Source organism: Phodopus roborovskii, unplaced genomic scaffold (assembly GCF_943737965.1).
Source record: "Phodopus roborovskii unplaced genomic scaffold, PHOROB, whole genome shotgun sequence".
Classification (NCBI taxonomy): Eukaryota; Metazoa; Chordata; class Mammalia; order Rodentia; family Cricetidae; genus Phodopus; species Phodopus roborovskii.
The window spans coordinates 2,828,314-2,839,577 of record NW_026126645.1 but is presented as its reverse complement, the minus strand read 5'-3'; the positions used below and the strand labels follow the sequence as shown (position 1 = coordinate 2,839,577).

Here is an 11,264-nt window from a genome sequence, read left to right as displayed (position 1 = left end):
GGGGGGGAGAGGCCATGTAGGGAGAACAGGATGGGAAAGATGAGGAACTTTATTGTTATTGCAATGTGTGTGTGTGTGTGTGTGTGTGTGTGTGTGTGTGTTTAGCTAGGTAAAAGTGCAAACTGCTACCCATTTTGATAAGGTTTTCAATGGCTGTGGGAATTAGGTTAATTACATAAACAAGTTCTATGGACCTACAGGGAGGCCCAGGGGATGGTGGTTGGTGTCAGGCAGACAGGCTTTGAATCCTAGCTCCAACGAGCTATGTGACCTTGAGCATGACTTACCTAGTCCTCAGTCTCATCACCTGAGAGAGTCAGCTTGTGCCACCAGGGTTGAGACAAAAGTATGCACATATAGACAGCCCTGAGCCTCATGCCTGCAACCAGGGTCCTCAAAAAAAGCTAGGGTCTGGTACTTGTAATTTGAATCAAAGAAAGGATGCAATTGCTAGAGGTGGGTTGATGATGGCAAGGGCCCCAGGGGATAGAAACAAGCAGGGCTGAATCCACCCAGCTTGTAATAGATGCCCAGCAATTATTTCTGGAAACGGGGAGGGGCCCCCTGGGATGGAGAGTGGAATAGGTTCAGAGTCCACCAAGCCCTAAGTCCCTTGGAACGTCTGACAAGCAGAAACAAGAGAATAAAAGCCCCAGGCAGGAGTCCGCAGGCAACAGGGAGGGGGGAAATGTTGGCAGAGGGGAGTGACTCCTCCATTCTACTCTCCCTGGCTCACTTCTGTTCTGCCTCCTTTGCAGCTTTCAAGGCTCACTTCTTCCTGGTGGCCTCCCAGGTTGATGCTCATTCCCAATGGACTCTCAGAGCTTCAAAAGGTGACCCATATCTCCAAACCTCGGTTGGTGTCTCAGTACTGTCTGCCTGATGGGCCTTAAAGGGAAGACCTCCCTGGGACATTTTGCTAGTTTGTGGGACAAAGGGACTGGAGATGTCTGCACTGGACTTTTAACATCCAGTTCCTTTAGGGCACTCTTCCTCCCACTGCAAAGAGCGTGGCCAGTGCTGTTGGCTGAGCGTGTTTTCAGGAGCTCGGATCCCAAAGGCTAGGGGCCTTGCCTGGGTGGCTCCCGCAGGGTCCCTACAGTCCGCCCACTACCGGCCTCAGCAAGCCCGCTAATGATGATGGTGATGAAGGCTGTCAGAGCAGGCTGGCCCCGCAGAAATGGGACAAGGGGTTGTGTCCTCCCTGAAGGGACAGCTATGCACAAAACCGAGCAGTCCAGACAGGTCCATTCCACCGAGGGGTGGAGTAGGGGCTGTCGCTAGGCACCCCCTGGGCCTCCTCCACACCCCTGCACGCAAACTGCACCGGGAACCAGATCAACAGAGGAGAAATACAATGTGCGTCTGGAAAGGACCGCGGGGAGGGGTCGGTGGGCTCGCGCAAGACAACAAGGCGAGGAGGAAAGGCCTGGGGTCTGCCTGCCAGGGCCCGCCACCCCTGCCAGAGAGAACCCCGGGCCCATCGGCGAGCGCCAAGGCCCACTCTCCCAGGCGGAGGCCCCAGCCCAGCCCCAGAGCCTGGGAAAGCCGCCTGTTTTGTTCCCAGCTCCCCCCTCTTTTTCCCTCCTCATTCATTGCAGTTCAGTCCCTTTCGAAGCTGCGGGGACGCGGGTGGCAGGGCTCATGCAAGGGGGTGGCACTCCCGGCCCTGACAGGTAGGGCCAATCCCCCGGCTTTGGGCAACCCCTTCCTCACTCCCCGCCCCCCGCCCCGGGTCCCCTCTCTCTGCTCCTGTCAGCCGCGCCAGACGATCTCGGCTTTGCAGCATTCAATAAAAATTGAGAAACATTTGGGCTGAAATCGCTGCTTTATCTGGAGGAGCCACAGCGCCGGAAGAGACCACTGCTGCGCGGGGGGGAATTCGGGGTCCCGGACACCCGGGTGCGTGGGGTCACGGTGTTCCAGCACGGGTGCTGCTCCCTCCAAAGGGATATAAAAGACTAAGAGGGCCGTGCCTCGGGCGTGGTGCAGCCCGTGGGCACGTGGGATACAGGCGCAGGGTTGGCAGTCCAACCCCTGCTCCCCCCGCGCCCGCGGCTCAGGTGGGCCGTGCCCAGCGCTGGCGGAGCCCGGGTCCCCGTTCTGCCCGGGCTGGATGGCTCATTCTGCTGGCTGCGCGGCGGCGGCGGCTCGTGTGTGTGTGCACCGCGCCCCGCCGCTCCCCGCCGGCCCCCCGAGCCCGGGGCGCGCGCTCCAGCCCCGGGGTCCCCGCGGCGCCGCGGCCCGAGGCTCCCGGCAGCGCAGCAATGGCCGTGCGCAGGCTGGGGGCTGCACTGCTGCTGCTGCCGCTGCTAGCCGCCGTGGAAGGTGAGCGGGGATGGGGGCGGGGAGCGGCCGCCTCGGCCCTGGGTCGCCCCCTCACTCGGCCCCGCGGTCGCAAAGTTTGCCCGGGGGTTAGTGCCGGGCGCAGGTGGCCGCGGGGAGGTGTGGCCGGCGGCCACCGCTGGGGAGGACGCGGGGCCCTGCGGGCGCCCGGGCGAGCGGCGGGCGCTGATTGACTGTGCCAGGAGGAGGCGAAGGGACCATCTTGCTGAGGCTTTGTAGCCAGCCCGGCGAGCACCGCCCAGGGCCGGGGGCTCTGCCCACTGCGCGCCGGCCACCCGGGTCTTTGCATCCCCGCAGAGCCCGGTGCTGGCCCGGTCTGGCTCAGCACCCAGCTCAGGGGCGCGGGCCCGGCGCTCAGTGGGCGCTGCAAAGTTTGGCAGGGAGCGTTCCGAGGGAGGCACCGCGGCCGCGCCAAGGATTGGGGATCCCGGGCCGCGCCCCCTTGGATGCAGCCTGGGCGACCCGAAGAGCAAGAGGACCCGCGGAGTGGAGCGAAGCGCTAGTGTCCCCCTCCCCCTCGTCCGTGCCCGCCCGGTCGCCCGCGGCGTACAATGGGGTCCCCTCCCCAGCAGGACTGAGCGGGGGATGGGGTGATGGGCATCTCTCTTGCGCGCGGGGTCCTCCGGGTACCTCCGCGGGCCACCGCCCCGAGGGCGACAGAGCTCAGCGTGGAGTCTGGAGCCCCGAGAACTCTCCAGCTGCCGTCGGAGCCCCGACCAGATGCTTTGCCATGTGTTGTTGGCCTTGGCCTGGGTCTCCTGGCCTCTCCCCGAGGCCTCACGCTGTGGTACCACCCGACCCCCCGGAGGCGGGAGTGGCTGCCAGGTGGTCGCAGCTCGCTGGCTCTGGAGGGAAAGTTGTTAGCGGGGGTCTGGGTGTGTCCGCCAGGAATGGCTGGACTGGTAGGACCAGGCGTGAATCCTAATAATGGTTCTCACGTGTACTGCGCTTTACAGTTTGCCAATCGCTTCACAGTTTATGAAGTACTTTGCTCTCAGTGGTTTACGGCGTGCTGCACGGTTGACAAGGTACTTGAAGCTTCTTTGCAAAGTGCTTGCTGGCTGACCGACCCACAGTCGTGTTGAATCCTTCAAGAGAAGTCTTCCAGGAAGCCAGAAGGGTCGATTTTTTTTTTTTTTTTTTTTTTAACAAACAGAGGAACTGTGGGTTCAGAAAAATCCCTTCTCACCCATAGTCATTAGGTGTTAAAAATAGGCCCCGGGTCTGAGGTTTTTTGAAACAATTGGCTGGGTTTTCTTGCCCCTAAAGAGGGTGACCCGTTTTAGGAGCGTGCCACCGGGGTTTGAGGGGTGAGGCATAGAGTGTCTTATTCTTGGACCACTTTGGGGTGAAATGTGAAGAGTGAAGAAGCCTTAAGGGGCCCAGGCACAACCACGGTGTGGGACGCTGTGCTAGAACTTAGTTTCTCTCTCAGTAATGAGCATTTTAGTGACCGCAGTGTTGGGGGGGAGTAAAGGGGGTCCTTGGATGGCAGCCATCCTGTTTGGCACCAAGGCAGCTGTCCTCCGGCTCCTTCAGGATTTGGCGGCTGCCTGTGGTTTCCCAGAGTGGGGTGGCCAGGGCACTGAGGGTGCCACGGGCCCTGGGTGTGGAGGGCAGCCCTGGAGCCCGGCTGCTGGCGGGGAGCTCCCTGGGATTTGGTTGGTGTACCACTTATTATACTGGCTTTGGGGAAATGACTCATGTGCTGGCCCACTATACGTTGGGATGTTTACAGTATTATGGGGAGCTTGGCATAAATATTGCTATTTAGGTTGCAGTCAGTGGGGCTGGAGGGGAGGAAAATTGGCCTCTCTTGCGCGTTTGAGAAGGCCTGGGTGTGTTTTTAATTACCGTGGGGTAGATGGAAGGGCCACGTCTGTCCAGCTCTGGCAAGTGGGTGGTTAGAATCTGGGGGGCCGTGGCCTGACTGAGCCCTGGCCCTGGACACAGGGCTGGTTGGTGGCTGATGTCACAAGATGGGATGGCTGCCCATTTGGGGGCAGGAGTAGGAGGACGCTTGAGAATTCAATCCATCATGATCAGCTCATATTAGACTGAGAAACGGTGTGAGGTGAGTTGCAGGGATCTGCTTCAAATTCACTCAGGACCCTGCCAGTGTCAGCTCTCTTCTCTGTAGGGGCCTCAGTTTCCCTAGGTAGGGCCTCTGGCTATTCTCTCAGGACTCCATTATATATACCCACCATGCCATAATCCTTTTGCCAGGCCTCCTTCTCTCCATCCGTCACTTAAGGGAGAGTAGAGTGGCTGTCCCACCTGTGTGATTATAAGGATCACACTGAGTAGTGGATGGGGAAATAATTCTACTGCAAGAATTAGGAATGGCCTTTGTGCTGGGAAGGTGGATGACTGATGAGTGGTGCTGCACATCCAGGGAACACTTGGATTCTCCTGGATGCAGCCCCATCTGTGGGACAATATGGAGGGCAGAGTCCAGGGAAAACGACACAGCTCTTGTCTCTGGCATCCAGATCCATGAGGCTACTTCTACCTGCTTTCCTTTCTCTTCCTGCTGCTCTGTCGCCCACAAAGCTGGCCTGAGCATTACCTAAGACTTCCAAGCTCCGGCCTGTGGAGTGCTCGAGAGGAAAGGGGGTGCTCAAGAGAAGATGGGGTGCGCGTGCATGTGTGCACGCTGTGTTTGTGTTGGGGAGCGAACCCTCCACAAGAACGGTGAGTCTAGTGTCCCATCCAAACCACAAGACCCCTCCAGGAAAAGCAAAGTGTTGAACATCTGGAGCTGAGGCGTCACAAGGCAGAGAAACCCTGGGACCGAGGACGGTGGCCGACTCACTACTAGATGGAATGTAAAGGTTGAGGTCTCCCCCTCACAGCCCTTCGTTTGCTCTCCAAATATTTATGGTGCTTCCTTTTTGGCTGGATGGTGCTAGACCCTGGGGCAGGCAGGGAGACAGGGGACAGGCTGACAGAAAATAGTTGGCAAGAGTGAATGTGTGAAGTGTGTCCCTGAGCACTGCCAGGAGGAAGTTGAGGGCCACCTGGGGGTGCAGTTTGGGCTGGAAAAGGATTATGTCGTCTTTTATGGCTCGATGCTGTGTTTCATTTTCTCACTCCCTACTCTCCCGGCAATGGACTTTCTTAGCCACCTGGCGTTTTTACAGATTGGTCTCTTCAGAGTTGAGGCGGTTGACTTTGGGACTATGAGGATAAGGAAAATGTTGCCTGGCAAGCCAGCAGCATATGGAAAGGCCCAGGGGCCAGATGATTTGGCATTTCCTTGGGTGTGACCTAGGGGAGTGTGCCTCGAGGGCACCAGTGTGAGGTGACACAAAGAAGGGAGAACAGGCAGGTGCAGAAAGGCCGGAATAGACGACTAAGGGGGTATGGATTGGATACGGAGGGAAGTGGGGAGCCATTGAAGGTTCTTGAGCTGTTTAGTGAGGGACCTGGTCAGATGTGTGTTTGGGAAGACAAATGACTTCAGTCATTGGGGATGTTGAGAATAATCCAGATTTAGTTGTGCAGAGTCACAGTATCCAGTGCTCTGGACTGAGTTCCCTAGAGGCAAGGACGCCCTGGACCTTTTGTATGCTTGTAGTTATGGTGCATGGAACTGCTCAAATGCCCTCTCAGGGAGGCCTTTTCTGACAGTATTACCCACAACAGATGCCAGTTTTGCTACTTTGTATCCTACCCGCTTGTTTTGGCTTCCTAACACCCATATTAGTTTCCTTGTTTCATGTTGCCTGGCGCTCTGGGCCGTGAACCCCAGGAGGAAGTGATTCAATCTGCTGTGTTGGCTGTGGCATTGCAATGTGCAGGGCTGCTTGCTCTGATACCCAGAGCACTCAGTGACAAGTGTGCAGTCAGCTAAGGTGCATCCAATGGATGGAGTGTTGAGTGACTGAACACTGGTCGAGCATCAGAGAAAGAAAGGGCCCGGGGAACCAAGGAAACCTTCCTGGAAAGACAGAGTCTGAGGATGGTCAGAGTAGGGATGCAAGGAAGTGTTATGAGAGTGAGGAACAGACAATTTAGCCAAAGGGCCACATGGACCCTTTCTGATGAGGACTGGGAGCCCAGTTCTGTCTTCTGGGACTTTAACTGCCTGGAGCCCTGGTGAATTTAAAGTTGTTTCCTATGTATGTTTGTTTTTTCTGTTTCTCGAGGAGGTAGCTTTAGTGTGTGTCTTAGTCAGTGAAAGCTGGGCTTCACTTTAAAACCCAGCACTATGAACTCTAATCAGATGGACCTGTTCTGTTATCCACCCATTTATCCATCCTCCACCCATCCACTCCTCCACCCTTCCATGCATTCACCCATCTGTCCATCCCATCATCCATTCATTTGTCCATCCATCCATCCATCATTCATTCATTCATCCATCCCTCTATCATCAGCAACATGTTATGGATGGAACAGAGCCTGCTGACTTCATAGATGGTGTGGGTGAAGATACTGTCTTCTTGGATCAATGAATCTGGGTTCAAATGCGAACATTGCATGTTGTGTGGTTTGGGAAAAGGTGATTACACTCTGTTCATCTCCTATGGTTCCCTTGCCAGACACCCAGCATAGAGATAAAGAAAGGGCCCAGGGTTCCTTTCTTTCCCTTGCCTGTAGGTGTAGTCCTCGATGACTGGGCTTGGATGTGTCTGCCTACGTGGCCTTGTGATTGCTTGGGTGTCAGGCCTCTGTTCTGATTTCATTACACAGATGCCTTGCTCTGCTTGCCCCATGACAGCACCTTATAGGTGAATAGACTCAGACTCCCTATATAGGACCTTGTGGGGAAGCCCCTCGGGTCTCAGACTACCCCCAGCTCTGCACTCTGGTCACTCTGTCTGGAGAGGTACCTCAGCTGTCGGTTTCTTACCTTTGGGGCCCTACCTCTGAAGTCCTGTTCATCCATCAGTGCCTCTTGCAGGCTGTCCTTGCTATCTCTCACCCCTTCCTTGAAGTAAGTGTCTTGGTAGGGACACATTCTCTGGGCGCTCATGCTGGCCTCGAATTGGCTCTGTAGCCAAGAAAGACCTGGAAAGTCTGATCCTCCTGCCTCTGTTGCTGGGATTACAGGTGACTATCACTCCTGGCTTATGGAGTGCTAGGGATTGACGGGTATGCTTACTATGAACTGAGACATATCCCTAGTCCCTTCCGGGCATCTTTAATGACTCTCAGCTCAGGCTCTCATCCCATCCACTCTACCTGTTTGTGTTCATCTGTGAGCTTTGGTGGAGCAAGATCCTTGCACATAGAAAGGGTGGGTGGAGGGCGGAGCTGGCTGGTGACAGAAGCCTGGCAGGAGGGGCCCTGGGCTCCTGTTGAGGTTGAAGCGTGTAGGTCAGGTTGGAGTTCCTGGCAGAGGCAGACCAGATCTGTGTGCTGGCCTCAGCTAGCGATTTGGTGGTAGGTGGAGGGAATCTCCATTTTAAACATCTTCTAGTCTTTCTGTCATTGAGTGACACTTGTCCACAGTGACCTGAGATGCAGCCCAGGACTTCTGAGAGAGAAGTTGTGCCAGGCAGGATCTGGGAAAGGCCAGGTTGAAAGGATGTCCAGCAGAGCCTGTACCCACCTCCAGGCACCTCTTGGTGGCTGCTGAGTAGAAGGAGGTAGGGCGGGAGGAGAGTGGGAGGGAGGAATGTTTGTACAGCTCCAAGGGGTGGGGTGGCCGTTGGTGCAGCACCTGGTAGCTTCCTGATTGGCATCAGCGAAGCAGGCCTGATAAGGCCTTGAAAGCGTTTTAGGGCCTTTTAAAGCAGCTGCCTTCCGGAAGGTGGGGGAGGGGAGCTCCGTGTCACCTGGGGCTTGCTGAGGCCACTGAAGCCTGGGCTTCATTAGGTGAGCATCCCAGAGCCACCTGCTCCCCCTCCTACCCGCCCCTATATGCCCTGGGAGTGGGTACACCCTCTGAAGAGAAAAACCTTTCCTACTCTGTGGCCTTAAGCCAGCCTCGGTTTCCTCTTTGGTAAGTGGCAGACAGGACCTGCTGGAGGCACTGTGAGGATGAAGTGAAAGCTAGTATACAGGTCTGTACCAGCCAAGTAACCTGATATGCAGCCATGCCCAGATTCACTTGGTGGCATAAGTAGATATGACTACTGTCCCCCCTTGTCCCCCCATCCTTTGGTGTAGCCCTGGCTCCCTTCCCTACTGTCCTGTAAGCAGTATATGCACACAGACCGATTTGTGGAGTTCCACCATCTCTTCCTGTGTGTCTTTAGGCTTGTTGCTTACCCTCTCTGAGTTCTAGTTCCATACCCTGTCAAGCGGGAATGAGTCCCTAGCTCTCAATGTGTTTGTGGGAACTGATCCCTTCCCTGGAGGAAGGTGAGCTGAGTGAGTCTCGGGTGTGATGAGTGTGAATAAACATTAGAAAGCTGTAGTTGCTGGATCCTAGTCAGAAACCAGGCTCAGAGCAGGGGAAGGTGGGGTTGTTTCACGAGGTCCTTTGTCCTCACCTCTCCCTGGGCCTGCCCTCACCTGCAGCGGAACAGCAGACATGTAAGACCTGTGTGTGCTAGAACCGGGGTTTAACTGACCCTTGCTGGAGAGTAAGGGGCCCCTCAGCCTGTCTTGGAGGGTTTCCCTCAAAGGCCTTGCCCTAGTTTAATGCCACCCCCATTTCCTCAAAGGCCCTGACCCAGTTAACACCCCCACCCCACCCCCAGGTTCTCCATGGTCACACTCTGCTTTTGGCCCAGTGCCTCCCTGGTTTGTACTTCCTGCCATGAAGGTGACGATGGCTGTGATTCTCTGCAGACACTGCCGTGCCTGCCTGTGTGTCCCACAGGTCCATGGTGACCATGTGGTCACATCAATTCTGCAAATGAAGCAAAGGAAACTCAGATACTGACTGTCCTGAGGACACCCAAGGAATGGCAAGGCTAGGATTCAAACTGGGTCTGGGTGGCACTGGGGGCACTTGCTCCTCTCCAGCTGCCTCTGCAATCGGGCTCCAAGCTCAGAGATAGACTTAGCTCTGGCAAGGGTCTCCGAGGCAGCTGTCCAGCTTCCAACTCCATCAGCATCCTGAGATAATGCAGGTGGGAGTGTTCTGGAACTCACAAACCTGCCATAAAAACGCAATCTCTGTCATAATGGTCAGAATAATGTTGTAAGTTAGACAAATCTGGTGTGAACGCTGTGTATAGTGGGAACACCTCCACTGAGGCCGGGGAATGTGGCGCTGTCACGGGAAGGCTGCTGATAGGACTGAAGGGTCAGGAGTGCCTTCAAGGGGGCAGGAGCCAGCGGATCCAATTCAGAGACAGGGAAACTGAGGCCTGGGGAAAAATGCGACCCATCCAAAGTCAGCGGCTTGCCATAACATAACTGAGCCCTCTCCACAGAGCCCAGAAGTTGCCATTGTCACTGAGTGCTTAGCCAACATAAAGAAGAATAATGTTAGAAAAATTCACGCTTCTGGCTTCTCTAAAAGTCAGTCTAGCTTCCCAGGCCCACATCGCCACATGTCCACGGTCAGCTGGAGCCGAATCACAGCTGCCTCCTTAGATTTCCCAGGTACTGGGTGACTGACTGGCCAGCACCTTGCAGCACGTGTGGGTGTTGCCCTCCAGGCTCTGCAGGTCCAAGTTGAGTCTGGCCCAGACTCTGTGGGGACCTGAAGACAATTGCTCAGGGGTCTCCTGGACCTTGGCCACCTCTTCCATGATATGGACTGGCTTCAGCTCTTAGGTTCAGGGCCAGGTGCTGGACCCCAGTCAGGGGAGAACACTACAGAAAGTACTGTGTGGTATGCTGCTGGGTAACAAGCAGCCCCTGGTTTTAGCTCAGAGAGGGGTGGTTTAGGGCCTTTGCTCCAGCAGGTTGATGGCTTTGGGAAGTATTTGTTCTGTTCCACACAGTGTCAGCCAGGATCCTTGTGGAGAAGGGGACTAGGACAGTGAGACTGGAAGTGCCAACCTGGCCCTGGGGACAGCTGGAGGGCTGGCCCACTTACTCCTCGGTGTTTCTCACCTGTCATTAGTCTACAGTAAGCACCTCAGGGGGCAAAGCAGAACAGTAGACTTTTCCTTTCTCTCGTATTCTGCTATGCTGAGGATGTACCAAGGCTTGGAGCATGTTAGGCCAGTGCTTTACTGAGCTACATGCCCAGCCCATGTAAGACTGTAAGACTTGTAGCTTTAGTAAGGACATAAATAAATAAAATTATATATATATATGTATATATATTAATATATACATATTATTGTGTGTGTGATGTATGTGTGATATGTGTGAACGTGGGCATGCATGTGTCATAGCATGTTTGTGGAGGTCACAGGAGTGGGTTCTCACTTCCCACTGAAGTCCCAGGGATCCAATCAGGTTATCAGGCTTATGTGGGAAACTGCTACCCACTGAGTCATCTCTCCAGCTTGGGTTTTCTGACAGCAGGTCTTACTTTATAGCCCAGGCTGGACTCAAATTTGTGGCAGTCCTTCTGTCTCAGCCTCCTAAGTGCTGACATTGCATGCATACATCACCATTCCCAGCTTCCGGGTAAGACTTAGGAGCTGGTGTCACAAAATTTTCATCCTCTGGTATCTCACCAGTTTGCACCAGTCCTAAAGCTAACTCTGGGTCATCCCAGGCTCCCAGGAAGGGAGGAAACTCATGGTCTCATTTTCCATCCTTAAAGAGAGGCCCTTTTCTTGCCAGAGACTTGACACACTGTTTAACTGGAGTAACTGTCTCTTCACCAAAGTACACCTTGGAGGAGATACTCAAAGTTCTGGGCTTCCTCCCATCTCACACCATCACTGATACACTTTTCTAAATGCTCTGGGCTAGCCTGTGCCCCAGATTATGATCTAGACTTTCATGAGAACAGAGTGGCCTTGGGTTCATTGGGGTAAGGACATATAGGGCACCACCTTTTAGGCAGTTTATTCCATGCAGTTTATAGCCCAAGGATGAGGGCAGTGGGA

At 55.0% G+C, this 11,264-nt stretch overlaps 1 protein-coding gene across 5 annotated transcripts in view; it reads left to right on the top strand.

Annotated features, from left to right (window-relative positions):
• Nucleotides 1-2,055: 2,055 nt before the first annotated feature.
• The window catches only part of Ephb2 (EPH receptor B2), a 177,374-nt gene continuing 168,165 nt past the window's right edge, over nt 2,056-11,264 (top strand). For 2 of the 5 annotated variants that reach the window (XM_051173580.1, XM_051173578.1), the window contains exon 1: nt 2,121-2,328. In XM_051173580.1, the coding sequence (XP_051029537.1) occupies nt 2,268-2,328 (61 nt within the window). In that variant the 5' untranslated portion in view covers nt 2,121-2,267. Of the gene's footprint in view, nt 2,329-11,264 lie in introns of all 5 variants that reach the window. The other 3 variants (XM_051173581.1, XM_051173582.1, XM_051173579.1) reach the window with 3 other exon arrangements.